The sequence below is a fragment of the Nasonia vitripennis genome, chromosome 5 (genome assembly GCF_009193385.2).
Source record: "Nasonia vitripennis strain AsymCx chromosome 5, Nvit_psr_1.1, whole genome shotgun sequence".
Lineage (NCBI taxonomy): Eukaryota > Metazoa > Arthropoda > Insecta > Hymenoptera > Pteromalidae > Nasonia > Nasonia vitripennis.
This window is the reverse complement of record NC_045761.1, coordinates 6,225,214-6,242,073: the sequence shown is the minus strand read 5'-3', so window position 1 is coordinate 6,242,073 and position 16,860 is coordinate 6,225,214. Positions and strand designations below refer to the sequence as shown.

The window sequence follows — 16,860 nt, the reverse complement described above, 5'->3', positions numbered from 1 at the left end:
ACACGTGTGTATAACTCGATCACTATTATTATTATTATTCAAATTATTTTTCTTAACTTTTATTTTATATACGTTCATGTAAAATTTAACTCGGCGATAGTTTTATATAGTGATAAACCGCTACTAGTTAGAAAGTATTAGATATTTTGAATAATTTAGTTTTTATGAATTTGAAGATAAAATAAAAACTTATAAATTGTAAGATTGTAAACTTTTTTATTTTGTACTCTATAATTATTGTAAATAATAAACTTATCAAGACAATTTCATTAGGCGTATGCTATTATCACCTATGCTTGTGCTTACGCCGTTTCCTCTCGCTCCGCTCCTCTGACGAATCTCTTTTATCGTGGTGCTTCTTCTTTCGTCTATCCTCTTTTGTCCTCGAGTCACGATGATCTTCCTTCCGTTCTTTCCTCTCCCTTTTATCCCTGTCTCTACTCTTGCTTTTGGCTTTCCTTTCCCTGCTTCTCTCACGGCTTCTTTCCCTCTTCTCTTTAACCCGTTCCTTGCTTCTACTTCTTTCTCTTCTGCTCTTAACCCTTTCCCTGCTTCTACTTCTCTCTCTACTTTTTTCTCTCCTTTCCTTGACTCTTTCCCTACTTCTCTCACTGCTTTTCTCTTTCTTTTCCTTTACCCTCTCTCTACTTCGACTCCGACTTTTTCTCCTATTCCTCTCTCTTTTGGGACTTGCGAATGGGCTTCGTCTCCTCTCGCGATTTCTCTTGTCGTCTCGAGGTCTGTTGTTTCCTGCATTGTTGGCTTTCTTCTCCTCTTTGTTCTCCTCGTCGAAATATTTAATTCCCTTGCCCTTACCTCGCCAGCGCATTTTTGCAACCGACTGCGAAAAGTCGACATGAATGCGACGATCATCGATCAACACGTTGTCCATCTTAAAGTAGGCTTCCTCGCAGCTCTTTCGTTCAGCAAACTCGATGAAGGCATACTGTAGAGAGTCCCCGGTCTGCCGATCCCTGATCACTTCGCAACTGAAATATTATAACGAATTCTTCAAACGCTCTTACTTTATTCATTTAGATTTTTATTTTATTTTTTAAAATTAACTAGTACGTACCCCACGATTTTTCCAAATCTACTGAAAATAACTTCCAAATCATCGTCGCTTGTTACAGGGTTCAATTTACAAACAAAAAGAACGTTTTCGGGTGGTGCCATTTCAGCATCTGGAATGTCTCCAACAATTTCCAGAATCGTTGCTCTAGCTTTTGCTTCTTTCTCTTTCTGCATTTCGGCAATTTCTTCTGCTGTCATACCTGCTGTATCATCAATTGCCTCATCTGCACCAATACGATCACTCTAGAAAATATAGAAACACATCAGTATGTGTTCAAAATTTTGATATTCAGGAACTATTGAAGTTATTTTGCAAATACTTGAATAATTCAAGATAATAAATGTTTACCAAAATTATTTTGTCATTATTTTAAAGAATTTCTTTAAAAGTGTCAACCTACCATTAAAGCTTCTTTTGTTGGTTCTGGACTTCTGTCCGGTACTTCAAGCCCTTTTGGATCTTCATATGGATCTTCCAAGATAACTGTGTGCGATATTCGAATATCTTGATATGGTCTTGCATCTCCATCACAAATAGCTTCATTAAACTTCAAAATAACGTCAAGACCTTCTGCTATTTCTCCAAAAACACAGTGCTCTCCGTCCAAAGACTGTAGATCGGAAGCAAGTGTGATAAAAAACTGAGATCCCAACATATTGTTACCACAATTTACCATTGATAGTAAACCTGCTTTGTGGTGTTTAATTTTTGGCATTTGTTCAGCTTCAAAATAGCGTGCCTTTTCACCTAATACAATACCATAAATACTTTCTCCACCTTTGCCGGTACCTGTAGGATCTCCTGTTTGAGCTATAAAGTTGCTTTGAACAGTGAAGAACAAATTCCAATTGTAGTATTTGATTTTGCATAGCTTCAAGAAGTTCCGACATGCTAAAATATAAAATATAATCAATCGTTTATTGATTTTTATATAATTTTATAAATAAACGATGTTTGTACAAATGTGAGTAACTTTTATTAAAATATATTAATTCAATAACAAAATACTTTTTAAAGATCATAAGAGAAAAAAATTTTAAAAAACATTATCTTTTCTATTTAAATGAATAATAAGAAATAAATTACTTATAAAGTATACAAATATTTAAGTACGAGTGAGGTTAAGTTAAAAACGCTCATTTTCTCCTCACCTAAAGGGCGTTCGTTAGTATATAAATCCACTGTAATGTCACCGACAGTGGTCTCTATGACCACCGCCATTATAGGATAAATAATTTAATATTTTGTACACAACAACGATAAAAATCACTTAATTATAATCATAGCTGGTTGAAATAAACGCAGGTATATTGTGTTGTGTTGTGAAGTCGCCTGTGACGCATCTAGCGGAGAACAGCGAAAGCTACGGAAATAGACTATATATATATATATATATATACATAATTATATATACCTATTACCTATATATGGATAAGTCAAAAATACATATATAGTCAACTGTCAAGCAGACGACAAGCAGAAGCCGAAACTAAATTTACAAACAAAGCAACACATAACAATATTTACATACAATTATTATACAAACATTGTTTATAACGGATGATATTAAATAGTAAATGCTCGAATATGGATCTAAATACTTCAAAGAATATAATGTTTTTACGAATGCAAATCTCGCTACGCAAGATCTTTGAATATCTTTTATTAGATATAAATAAAATGTGTAAAAATATTCTTTTAGTTTAAAAAAGAGCTTAAACCTTCTAATTCTTAACAGTGATCCTAAGTAAGCAAAATCGTATAAATAGGATCAGAAGATTGCATTGGTTTTCAATGCAAAATTACAGGGACTTTCACATTTATATATATATATATATATATATATATAATTCAAATAAGAGACTGTGAATCTGTTAAGTAAAAATTATAGATATCTAATTTAAAAAAAGGTAAATAGGTGATTGGGAAAAATAAATAAAAACACTATTAACTTTTATAAGACGTATGTTGGCATTCATTCTAAATAATATCAATACAGATATAAAGAATTAAAATTTTGTATCAAGCTAAAAATATTATATTTCAAATAAAAAAAGTCTCAAACTATCAACCTATGAATAAAAAGTTTGCCTGTATCAACGAATATTTATTTTTCATTCACTGTTATGAATATTTTTTTAATACAGATCAATAGTCAATTTTTCCGAAGTATAAGTCATTATCATTACCGACATATCTTTTAAATTATTTTTTCTTGCCGAATAACTAAAATGAAAATGAATAATAAAAGTATCAAAACGGTATGACCCACAAATTCAACTTTGTTACGGAAGCATATTAATTTTTTTTATTTCTATCGCCTTCTTTTATCAATCATAACAACTCAAAGACGGAAACTGACGACAAGAGAGAATATATTTTACAAGTTTCTATTCTTTTTTTATACATTACAAGAAAGCTTTTGTGAACGTAAATACAAAATATATTCGCATCACTTCAACAAAAGCAGTCGTACACGGCAAGCCAACGGCGGCTCCCGATTTTTCATTATAATGTAAACGAACCAGCAGTGGCCGCTTGAAAATTTTGGCGTGAAATTTCGTTTTCTGTATTTTTGTTCTTCGCTATGTAATATTGAAGTGCAAATACTCATTTTAATTATTTTCCTAAATCACTTAAATTGTATCACCCGCGTGTCAAATGAAAACAAAATTTCAAAGTAACGTCTTACTTGAGATTTTTTTTTCATCAGCACAAATCGTATTTACGCATGGGTTTAACATTACCTTAAACCCCAAACAAATTTTATTTTGTTATTTTGAGCAGTCTTTATATATTTTTGTTTGCTTTTCATAGATCTTCTATATATAGATGATTACTTAAATTGATAGTTATGAGTTGAAGATGATTTTATTTATCTATTAATTTTTTCAAATAAAATAATGCGCCATTTTTGTGAAAAAATACATATGGTTTTTGTAATAAAAAAAGCATGATATGGGGATTTTAAATTAAGAGACGGCGATGATTATTACTTAGCATATATTGAATGAATATATTCATGCATAAGTGCTAATAAATGAACCACAGGCCGAATGCCGAGAATGCGATGCATAACTTCGATAATCAGAAAAAAATTTCTAGCTCTATGAAGAAACGCTTGTAGTGTGCGTTTCGGCTTTAAGTAAAATTTATATAAAAATATGGAGAGTGAAAAATCTACATTGTCTCGGCTCCGTTTGACGGCATAACTGATATTCACATACATACAAATAGGCACACATGCACGCTTACACAACGAACTTATTAAATTCTCGCTCAAATCATCTTAAACTCAGTTTTCGCGGCTTTTCTGTATTTTATCGCTTACGCCTCGCACCACTTGATGTCGAATTAAAAATTGTGTTAGGAGACATACCATGTGTTTTATCGCATTTAACAAATCAATAATTTCTTTCAAATTTTTAAAACAGCTGTGGATGTCTCACTAAACTAGCTACACTATACTTTCCGTTTTAATAATGCGCGTTTTTTACGAATAGATTCGACTTGCAGATTTTTACCATAATTAACACAACAAAACAAACGAATCATCTCACATCTTCTCATTCGCAGTCTCATTTAAATATATTACATGTAAAGTTCATTATGAACGACAAGAACAAAGTCGTGAGAGATCTACTCAGTGGCAACAGGAGAGTAAACAAAAAAAAAGTAATCGAAAAATTCTGTACAGCGTACTTTTACTTCATTGAACTTCGTAGACTCACGTACTTACGGCCAAAATGATTTCCGCTAATAAATACAATGGTTTTTTTTAAACGGAGTAGAGATGTCCCATAACAGACATTCTATTGCCTCGTAACTTCTTGGAGCAATTCACTTTGATCTCAGACCATTGGTTTTACATTCAGGAATCTTCTGCTGATGGTCGGTGCTCATTATACAAATCGATCGCGACTGCACGGTAATCTTTGCTTTTTCATGTTGCTCTTGATTATTTGAGACCTATTTAAAAGGCGAATATGTATTCTATACTATTACAAGATTAAAAAAGAAAACTAACCGCGCACAATTCGAGGATTAAAAAAAAGACAAAATTCCATATTCGGCACAGAATCGCACCTTCTCCAAGAGCAAGGATTAAATGAGTGACTCTCTTTTCGGATTAACTATCGCACTCTAGCGCTGTGCAATAGTCGTTGATTCGCGAGCATACGACAAACTCAAACCCGGGCAAAGTCAGAGAGCAGTGTTCGTATCATCTTCCCGTTTTTCTTCAGGGCGAACTCTTCAGGGTGGGAGGTGTCGCGAGCTTGAGAAAGCCACTTGAGCCGCTACTTTCTCGGTGCTGTGTGTCGGTGTTGAGATTCGCGAGCCAGTTGCTCGTTGAGTCGGCTGGGTAAATGCATGGTTTTGCGATGACCTTGGTCGGCGTGAGCAACGAACTTCGCACATAAGACGACACGTTCGTCGATGCCGTCGTAGGAGAGCGCAATTTCTGAATGGGGTCACGGTTCTCGTCGGTTGATATGCACGCACTTGAGGAACTGAGCTCACCCACCTCGATCTCTTCCACCTGGTCTTCTTCGGGCATCTCGTCGTCCGATGAGCATAGATCTACATACAGTATGGGCTGGTTGATACTTTGCCTCGTCGTTGTCATCGGCGTCGACAATGATTTCGAACGTTTCACGCCTGTTCTGACAGTGTAGGTCGCGGGTTTGCTGTGTGTGGCAGAACTATCATTCTGTTGGATCGAGGGTCGGACGGTAGGGCTGACACTGGCCACGTTAGTTATTACTAGACGAAAAGATGGGATGGCAGGTGGTGGAGGTGTCGGGGTCGGCGGCGGCAGCGAAGGCTCGTCGTCATCGAGATCGATGATGATCGGATTGAACTCGTCACCAGGTAGAGGGTCGAAAACTGTCTCTACAGAGGGAGATCTCGGCCGGTAGCGTGGTACTTTGCGTTCAGGACTCTTATACCTCGAAGGGTCGCGTTTCAACGCCTCAAGTTCTCCTTCCGACAAACGCTCCATCGCCACATAGATGGGCTTGCAGCTTACGTACAGCAACTGAGACCGTAGATCCAAAACTGGAAAATTAAAATGAATTCCATTTATTATAAGGTGCTTACATTCAAGATGATTATAAAAAGAAATAGATTTGAGAACTTATCAGTGAAAGCATGAACAAGAAATTCTGTTATATATAACGTAATAAAATCTATGCTCACCAGGTTTACCAGTGTAACCAAAGTTGTACTTGTGAACGTACTCGTCGCTTTTCGGTGTCTTGTCCCGATTAGGCTTAAAGGTGACCGACCATCGATCAAACTCATAGGTCTTAGTGAACCATTTGGGCTTGAAGGATATGGAGAGCGGTGGCGCAGTCAAGTGTCGCTCTATTCGATCGAGTCGCTCTTGTTGTATAGCCTCGGTCATCATTTTGGACTTTTTGCCAAGCAAGAGACCAGCTGGCGAGGAGAACGGAATGGTCGGACAGCGGGTCAAGTTGACCGTATTCCGAATACGCGAGGAGCTGCGGTTCTGTGCGTTATTATCCTTGTTGCAGGGCAGAGTACTGTCAACCTCGGTGTTTGGAATCACTGGGTTGGTTGGTTGGAGCTTAAAATAGTCCATGAACTGATCTTGCTTCACCGGGGCTATCTCGACTTCTGGAGTTAGCGGTCTAGGTTCAACTCGGTAACATAGCTTTTCATGCTCCTAAATACGGTTATAAAGCATTTGTTTTAAATGGTTAATCTACCAATTGACGTAGATGCATTTAATTTTTATTCATCATTTTACTTTTAACAATTCTCGAATTACACGTCTTGCAGCTTACATCAATCCATCAATGTACATACGCCAAGTTTCTATGCGTTATCGTGTACATTCTGCTCACAAATCTGAGCGAGTCTCGAAATTTAGAAAGCATTCTATCTAGAAATGAATTAATTTTGTGCATTTGGTATACCTTCATTTTCTGTGAACCAACAAGCTCCGCATCGCAGTTGTCACAGAGATAGATATCGTCGGTGGGTGGTTCGACCATCGCCGGAGACGGAGCTTGCTTTTGCGCTGAACGTCGGCGTAAAGATTTTGTTGTGCCATTTGGGTAATTCGATTTCGTTCTGTTCAATGGCAAAAGCTTTCGCCTAGGACCCTCGATCTTCCGATCGTAGTTCTGTAAACAGGATTAATAATAAATATTAGTTCGACTCGTTTCTTCGAAAAAGAGATGGCTATCGATTTTTCTCAACTAACTCACCATGTTCTCATTGCGGAAGGTGACCAATAGTTTGCCATTGGTTTTGAGATAGAGACTCGTGGTGGAGTCCCAGTTGTTAACGTATTCCAATTTGTCGTGTGGATACTGTGCTAAGTAGGAGCAGAAGCGAAGTAGGTATTCGCTTCTGTGGTATGTGTAGCATCGGAAAACCAGTTTTTTCAAATTATCCTTATAAAGCTGAAACGCAATTAAAATATTTATTGGCATTTTGTTTTTTAATAAATATACAACATATCACGTTATTATTATTATTATTTGAATATTGGGACATATAATTTCTGAAAATTCTAAAACTACTGCTATTTATACACAAAGTATCCCGCTACTCATCACCGTTCTTCCAAAATTCGATATTATTCTAGGAGCAATTATTATATTCTATCTAATGTTTTTGAAAAAAAAATAAAATAAAGCTTTCGGGGCTTTTCTCCAAAATATGTTTGTACATAATAAATCCACGTAAATATTGATTTTGATGCAAATAAAATTTAAATCGATCTATATCAGCAATTCGAAATTCTTTTACAATGCATAATTTTTTCCCTAAAAAATAAGTTACGCAGTTAAAAAAGTTTTCGAATTGAGTTGAATTGATGTATTATTTGTCAAATTCGTTTTCTATTTGTACGGGACGTCAATAGAACAAGAAGTCAATACTTTCTTTTAATTGTTCATTAAACAAAAGCATTTCGGTTAGTATACGTATAAGAATATCTTATAACTGATCCTTGTAGAAAATCGAAATTTTTTAAATTTTATTTCTTATTCAAATAAAAGCATTTTATCATGAAAGGAAACTAGTTATTTGTTTAAAATATTCAATTTTTTAATTTATTGTTTTAATAGATATGACTAGAAAATTTATGGAGTTTAGATTATGACAACTTAAACAAGAAAATTTAAAATAACAATTCGTCTTAACTTGAAGTGAATTTGATATCCTGAACATTTTATCATCTCATATAACGAATTAAATTCTTTTTCAAAATCCCTGTTAATTGTATAAAAAATAATGTAAAAAGAACATCTGGTTGATTGCATATATAATTGCAGTCCCTGCTAACGTAGGCTACAGAGAAACAGCGAACTGACAGTGAGTGTACAGTAACTTTGCGAACGAGTTTATTCTTTGCGGAGCGTAGCGAGGGGAGCAGTACGCCAGTGACAGGCCAACGAATCTATATGGAAGCGAGCGCTAGTGTGTATAGGTGTGCGAGTTGTGTATGGCTCAAGCTTTGTCGACGTGGCTCGTGCAGCGACCATTTTGTTAAGCGCGGCTGCCACGATGTCATGAGCAGTATTATCGGACCCTCAAGAATATGGGAGAAACGAGTGCTTAGATTTTTTGCCGATCGATAATTTTCTAGCTAATTTGAACGATGGCATGCAATTGGTAGAAAGGTCAATTTAAGTTGGGCGTATTCTTACTGAGACGAGTAACTAGCATTCTGGGCGAGGCTTGGGATGATTTTGTTGCATGTTTGTGAATTGTGGAGACCTCAATTATGATAATATCGAAAGCGATGTTATCGTACTTCAAAATTGATTAGCAACTGAGTTAAGTGAAATGGAAAAAATAATACTTTGATGATACACCTAAGGAATGAATAGGCTTTCATTTCATCGCCGACAATACAACTAGTTACATATTTAGAGTACCAATGATTCTGACAGAAATATGGACTTGCTTATGGTCGTTATAACAGTTAGATTAAATTGCTAAACTGCATTTCCACGTGAAATCAATGACGAATCACTTCTTTGAACAACAGACAAAAGATATTGTTTCGATCTTCAATATTTTGAAATAAATAGCTGTCTACTTGTTTCTTAATTTCTTAAATAACATTATTATTTATAATGATAAAGTTACAGTCCTGCTAAACGATAACTTCGTTTACCTCTGGAAGATTTCAGGTATGATCTACATACCTTGTAAATTTTCTAGTGAATAAATAAATAAATAAATAAATAATGCCAGTGAATATTTAAACTTTTGCTTATAGCTCTTCTTATTGACACAGATTTTTAGTTGAAAAATATTTCTTTTTATGTTCACTTTAAATGCGAGCTATATTTAATATCCCGATCTCAAAAAATACAACAGTAATTTAATTAGGTACTTAAAATTTTCATTCACTTGACTTTAGTCTATGTCATCTTTATAATAAGAACGTAGCTCGCCCGAAGTTTCTATATGGTATAATAAATAAAAAACATCATGCAATTCCCCGACATCTGATTAAAAGATTGTTGGGCAAGCGGACTATATAGTAAAATATAAACCAACTAAACGTCTAGTCCATAAATAACTGACTAACGTTGTCCGAGAACATCACACTGGTAGAATCTTATACGCGAGATGGCGTTGGAAACTGGCACGGCGCATGCGCACCGCGTTTAAGTCGTAACCTCCAAATCTAATTTCATAAATTTAAGTATTATTTATAAATCTACTGTTTCTGTATTGATAATATAATGTTTCACCATCGTTAGCGATTTCGCGCGCCTAATTAAAACGCTTGAGGTTAGAAGTTTAAAACCATAACTATATTCAGATTAGATATTTGTTTCTCTACCAATCAAATCGCTTTATTAGTATTTTGCTCGCCAAGACAAGCAAAGGAATATCCTCTAAAAACATTTCTGTATGAAACTTCCCTACCTAAGTATATACCGCGTTCGCTTTCTTTCTTCTCTTAGGATTGGTCGAACGCCATCTACCGTACTACCAGAGCTCCGCTGCTATGCTGCACGTTGGCATTTGTAGCATGGGGGGGGGGGGACGTGTCGAGCCAGAAGAGCAGACCGTCTGCTTTAGCCTCGTAGACCGGATTGGTCCTTTTCAGCTTCAGCAGAGGTACTCATCCTATATATCAGCAGGAAGGAGCAGAGGGAGGAAAAGGGCGAGCAAGCGAGAGAGAGAGAGAGAGAGAGAGAGAGAACCGAACAAACTTCAATTTTCATATTAAGTGTTACATTACAGAATGAGCATTGCGTACTCTTGAACATTTTATTAAAACATTTAAATAAGATATTTTCTAATATTTGAACACCTACAGATGAATTATTAAGTAATTTAATCACACTTGCAGTTTTTAATTTTTGAAAAAATAAAAATCCCGAATCTGGCAAGACTTTCAAAAACGCCGAAAAATTGAGCCTTTTTTCAGAAATAATTGCGTCTGGTCTAGCTTATTTATGGGGAAGGTTGCAAGGTTTTCGAAATGGGCGTGGGTTGTGGGGTTCTCAAAGCGACCATTGAGTTACGGGTTCCTTACACATCCGTTTTGAACCATATTTAATACCACGTGAACCGAATTATACTCATCGACGACTCGAGTAGAAGAAAACATGCGCGGTAGACGCGGACTAGATGCGCAGAAGATTGAAACTAGTCCTTTTCTAACCAGATTACCGCGTCCTTTCCCCTCCCCACTCTATCACGCTTGAACATGCATTGGTAGAGTTTGCTCTGATAGGACTAGCGGCCACCTGGGTACAACTAAACTTGGGTACACAGTTACGGCAACTTTTGCTTACGGGATTTCGAAATGCAACAATTTGGGATATTTGGTGTCTTATTCTGACATAGTATACTTGTACCCACTTACAGACAATACTGTTCTCACAAACGCCTCGGGTAGCGAGTTAAGGTTATATCTACGAGCGACGGAAGCGTTGCTGGACAAAATGGGGGAATACAGACCCCTAAACGAAAGAACATCAATCACCTTTGCAAAAAGCCTACTATGACCAGAAGCACAGATCTTGAATCAATGCTAGAAACAACATTTTTTCAGCAAATAAGTTGATTCTTTTGAGAAATAATAGTAGCAAGCTTTGAGCTATCTGAAAATAATGTTGTAGGTGGCGCATGCGTTTAAAGAGTGGGAGAAGGAATTTGCGACGTTGCCATGTTTTACTGAAAGAAAACTTTCAGCAATCTATCACTGATTCTCTTTGTTATTTTGTGAAATTTATATTAAATTTATGATTTAGTAGATTTAATATTAGTTCATATGAATAATAATCGATCTATAACACAAAATCAATATCTACTGCACAGTTTAGCATTATCTAGATCATAAATCTATGTTAAAATTTTTGTTTCTTGATTTTTTGTAAAATGATGATGTAAGTCCACAAGTTGATCAATGTGCACAAGATTAAAAATTGGCTATACTACTACATAGTCAAAGTTGCTTTGTACTTACACATGCCACTTAGTTGCTATTTTTTACTTTTATAGTTTGTAATTAAAGGAATAAACAGTGTTGAAATATACTCACATCATTGATCCTTTTGGGCCTTACAAGTGGAATAGAAAACTTGACTTCCTTGGGCCACCATTGTGGTTCACTGATCACCTCCGCTGTGTCATGTCCCAGAGAACACTGAACCATGAATGTAATGAACCGCTCCAACTCCGGCTGTGATGTAAAGTAGTGGTTTCATAATATTCATCATTCTTTTAAGCTTTTGCTTGGTAGATTGTCCAGCAAGCGTATGTCCAATTTCACTAAGTAACATGACACATACCAGTGTAATTTTTTCTAATGATGTGGGATATCCACTAGCAAATAGCAGAGGTAGGTTAGATATCATAGAACCTTCTTCTACGGCACTGCCGCCACCTGGTTCTAAATCCCCAGTGGCAGCCATCATGCTTTCATCCACATCGGTGGGGGGTGTTTCCTGCCCCAAGCCTACCCGATATCCGTCCTCTTGTACAGCTGAGAACCTCATTTTTTCAGCAACTGCCGCATCTCGAACTTTGTGACACCTTCTTCCACACTCTTAGCATGACTCTTGCATCTTATAAATATTTACTCTCCATAGTGCACTGTTACAAACAAAAATCATAATAAATCCATTAAATCAATGCCCATACTGATTATTGATTATAACTATATCTCAAATAAATACATGATTTTTCTGATGAGCTAAACAAACTTGTTGGGCACAATGACTGTCTCTGAATTTTTTCAAACAAGCTAAGCATAGCATTGCGAGTGGGAACTGTGAGATCATTTTTCAATTTAAAATTTGACTTTCACCACGAGAATGGAATACAAATTTCTGGCAATTAAACTGATAAAAAAAATTTGCAAATTTTAAAATATTTAAAAAATTTGACTTGAAAAACAGTAACATTAAAGATGAAAAAACAGTGCAGACTGACGGTTTGCACGTCGTCGCACTACAGAAGCTCAAAAAATTCAAGAACGATAAATTGACAGTTCCCTCTTCTTTTAGTAACACAGAGAGACACAGTGAGACACTCTCCTTCTCTTTCACTCGGGACTCAGTTCACGTACTACGTAGCTTAAAATGGCGGAGGATCGGCGAGGGAACGAAATTAAAAGTATACCTATACCGTGTGCTGCATGTGTAAAACACGAGCTACTCTCTCGATCACTGTGCACACTCGGGGGAAACTTACGATGATTTTTCTTAGGCCGTTTGTTGGTTGGTAGACGGCGGCGACATCGACGACGCGAGCGCACCGCAATGCACTTATACACACGCACTCCGCATGCAGATAAAGAGAGATACTTAAAGGGAGGGAGAGAAAGCGCGAATAGTGAACTTCTGTACTTTTTTCCGAAATTTCGTTGGATTTTTGAAATAAAGGTCTGGCTCGAGCGACACTTACAGGTAGCCTGGCTGACAGCGTACCCGACTGCGTCGAGGCCCGGCTTGGCAAGCCAGCGACAGGAGAGAGAAAAATAAAATACTATTCTCCTTTCCCCAACGCCTGCTGATGTGCTCTGACGGCCAAGCTGACTGCCAGCTGAAGAGAAAACTGCGCTCCAAGAAGTCCGAGAGAGGGCTTCTGGCCGACTGACTCGCGCGCGTGAGTCAGGAGTCTCGCTCGTTCGTAACTACGCGCGCAGAGGGAGCTCAGCTCACCGCTTGCGACCTATACGCAGCGTATAATACGCTGTCTACCACACGCTACGTTGTCTGCGTGCGCGCGCCGCTTTTGTGTATATGCGCGCGTGGGCCGATTTCACATCAAAGATGGAGGTCTTTGTTAGACCCAATGCACATAACCTTAACCTTTTTTGTTCAGGGTCGAATAGGCCTGACGGCTTGGTTTGTTCACTTGTTTATTAGTTAGCAATCTCGAATCTTTTTAAGATTTCCATAGAACACCAACAAATAGTTGTTGCTTGCATAGGCTTCAACATATTTTATAACGGATTACTCGTTAGACGGCCAATCTAAGAACTTTCGAAAAATGTATTAAGCTTAAAATGCTTCGCAACCTTTATTATCATTAGGTTTTTAATAATCTGGAAGGGTTAAATTGATCTGCAATAGGTTAGGTTTAGGTTGTTAGAGATTATAAAACTAAGACTGGTCTATACAAGAATATTATCATACCTATTGTTAAATTTAACGATTCTTCTTGTTCATACAAACTTACAAAGTCAACTTTAAAAAAACATTAATAGCGAGGATTAGGTATAACCTAACCATCCTAACCTAAGTTTGAGCATTTTTTTCTAGTTAAATATGCGTTAATTGATCATCTATAAAATGGTGATATCTAAACAGATTAAGTCTTGAAAGATACATACATTTTTCTATATACTTCGATTAAACCATATTGAGAATGACAAGTACATAGTTTAATTAGTTAATCCGCAAATGTTTGGTTGGTGTATCGATTTACAAACTACCTATATTCTGTTTGAGATAGCAGCCGTGCCAAGTACGTATGTACATAGGTACATACGTAAGCAAAATGGCCGAAAGACTACTATTTCCATGCTGATGGTCTTTCGTTTATTTGTAGACGGTTATACCAGTTTCAGCGATTAAGATGGACGAACAATCGATAGCAAGGTTCAGGAAAAAGTTTCTAAAGAATTTTTAGGGAAGAAAAAGTAGTTATAACTATTAATCAGAAAATGGTGACTTATGTTATTTTAAATAAGAGTGCAGAAAAATATTTTTTTTTAATGATGGGATCCGGTTAATAATTATGGTTATAAAGTCAATCAGCTAAAGAGAAACATTTATACTGAAACAATAAATTTAATTATGGTTCAGAATTTTTATTGATTGCGGGACAATAAGTATTAAGAAACCATTCATAACTTAATAGATTTCACACACATAGAGGTTAGAATGGGACTTATGTTCGGATACGTATGGCTAGTTAATAAAGAGTATGAATATGATCTGTGGTTATTTGTACAAAATTTTTGATGGTTTGTTTAAAAAAAAACATAATTGTAAAAAATGTACAATTTAATTACGACATTATTTCCTGTACATTGTCCCCGAATATATTTTTAATGCGATACTCTATACTGCGTTTATTCTCGACGCTTCGACTGTACACGGCTTTTGCAGAAACTTCGCTTTGTGAAAACGAAGCGTCCGTACCTATATCGCTCTACTGCGCACTCCCACTTACTACAAACCCAGTCGATATTAGATTGTGGGGTCTTACTACTCGGAACCCTTATAAGATTCATATACCATTAACCATAAATTGGGATCTTATTACTATTTATAACCTTAAAGTCAGTGCTAGAAAATACGCAACTATGAAAGTAAAATAACAACATCAACGTATACATCAAGTACAGATAATTGTGATCCATGCAAAATTGTATTGATTTGCATGATTGCGTGAATATATTATTGATTTTAGGGGGTCTTAGGGCGGTGACGCTGCTTAAACGTAGAGGGCGCTCAAGAGCTAATACTGACGATAAAACAAAATTTTTGTTTTTCAACCGTATAGATACATAATATAAAACACTAAGGTTCTTCGAGTATATAAACAAAAAAATCTTTTTCATAAAATACGAATATACGAACGTTTGCGTGCCTTAATGTGAAAACAATACAAGTACGATTCTTAAAATATTACGAAGAAAGCAGGTGAAAAAGTTCACTCCAAGTAAAGAAAGCGTTTTTCTGCTTTCAAACAACGAATACTTAACAAAACTAACCGTAAACCACTGATCAATGCACCCGATTTATCATATTTCACAAAATAGATCCAAAATGAGTAACAAAACATTTAAAAAATATCATGGTATTACCTTTTTTCAGTCTTTTTGACAGGGCACAAGCAGAAGCGTGGGTAGTAAACAGAAATCCGACGACAAAATGGCGCACGAATAGAGCTGATGAAACTAACCTCTCACTTGGTAACAAGGCTTACCATACGGTAGATCCAACCTACTGGTGTATATTCCACGCAAAACTAATGTTCTCGCGCTTTCTACTTGAGGATAAAGCAATCTTTTACCTCAAATGCTTGCAATGAAACAAGTCCGACGATAAAATCGTCATCGAATCGGTAGAAGTGGAAAGTACTTATAGTATTAGTTTGGTAGTGATGTCTGATATTTTACAAACCCGTGTGGGGGCGCCTGGGTTTGAAGTAAGTTTATTGCGATGAAGGCGAGTCAAGCGCGAGTTGCTGGACGACGAGTGCGACTGTTGACTGTTTTCTGCATTGTTCTCAGCGCATAAATACAGCGCACACATCACATTTCAACTGTTATTACTTAACTTAAGCAAAGATTGAGGCAACAATAACGTAATCGAATATGAAAATCAAATCTCAGAAAAAAATTGTCTATTAAAAATAAAACCGAGTGTTATTTTGTAAAAAGAAGAATAAAATAAAAATATTTAGGTGCTGTTGAAACCCCAGGAATTGGTTAGAATCTCCTAACCTCAAAAATGTATAACTCGTTTTGATCCATCAAAAGACATATCCGTATCCTCTTTCTTTGTGAAAGTGTGGCGTTCCAAAATACGTAATATATAAATGTAAATCTATACGTTCACGAATGCTCAAATATGTATAATAATGTAAAATTCAGACAAAAAAAACAATTATAACTACCATACGAGCCGATTGATAAACGAAGAGATGGTGACTTGACCATTATTTATGCTGCTCATGTTCTTTAACAATATATCATAACATAAAATTATACTTACCAAATTAATTACCAAATGAATAAAAATTCAATTCTTCAAGATTCCTCACATATGACAAATCTTTATATGTTATTAATATTTTAATGGCATAATGTGAATTGCAAATGAATAATGAGAATTACAGTTCAAGGTGGGGTAACCTATAGGTAAAGTTTGCTTCGAGAAGACCCCTTAAGGGGATATGGTTGCTAAAACATAGTTTTTCTATTACGTATAACTTTTAAATTAAACTTTGCAATAAAAAACTGAGTTTTTTTTTGAAAACTTGAAAATACCAAGGAAAGGGTATACCGAAATTTCAAACTCATTTGCCATGAATACATTTCTAAGGAGTCAAAGTCAATTAAAAATAAAAATTTCACGTCTCGATATGTATGGTAAACAAAAACAGTTGATTTGAGCTTTTGTATAAAAATAGCCTAATGCATTTAACTATGAAACTTACCGTTTTTAAGTAAAAATCACTTACCTCAATGTCGTTACTAGTGCATAAATACCATAGACATGCAAATAAAAATACAAGAACACACACTGTATAATAAA

The 16,860-nt window shown here is 35.9% G+C and overlaps 2 protein-coding genes across 6 annotated transcripts; both read right to left on the bottom strand.

Moving 5' to 3' along the window:
* Positions 1–196: 196 nt before the first annotated feature.
* On the bottom strand, positions 197–2,437 carry LOC100123322 (peptidyl-prolyl cis-trans isomerase sig-7). Its single transcript, XM_001606897.6, has 4 exons — positions 2,227–2,437; positions 1,476–1,966; positions 1,076–1,317; positions 197–989 (listed from the first exon to the last, which is right to left on the bottom strand). The coding sequence occupies exons 1-4, from the start codon at positions 2,294–2,296 to the stop codon at positions 287–289; spliced, it is 1,506 nt and encodes a 501-aa protein (XP_001606947.1). The 5' UTR covers positions 2,297–2,437; the 3' UTR covers positions 197–286.
* Positions 2,438–3,027: 590 nt separating this feature from the next.
* Positions 3,028–15,679, bottom strand: LOC100679115. 5 transcript variants are annotated; one of them, XM_003424473.4, is made up of 7 exons: positions 15,405–15,679; positions 11,875–12,178; positions 11,625–11,765; positions 7,312–7,509; positions 7,018–7,227; positions 6,275–6,764; positions 3,028–6,133 (listed from the first exon to the last, which is right to left on the bottom strand). In XM_003424473.4, exons 2-7 carry the CDS (start codon positions 12,079–12,081, stop codon positions 5,316–5,318), a joined length of 2,064 nt encoding a protein of 687 aa, XP_003424521.1. In that variant the 5' UTR covers positions 12,082–12,178; positions 15,405–15,679; the 3' UTR covers positions 3,028–5,315. The 5 variants fall into 5 exon arrangements, with proteins under 5 accessions (XP_003424521.1, XP_003424520.1, XP_016844729.1 ...); XM_003424472.4 differs by lacking the exon at positions 15,405–15,679 and adding an exon at positions 12,992–13,199; XM_016989240.2 differs by lacking the exon at positions 15,405–15,679 and adding an exon at positions 12,707–12,985.
* Between the last annotated feature and the right edge of the window lie 1,181 nt (positions 15,680–16,860).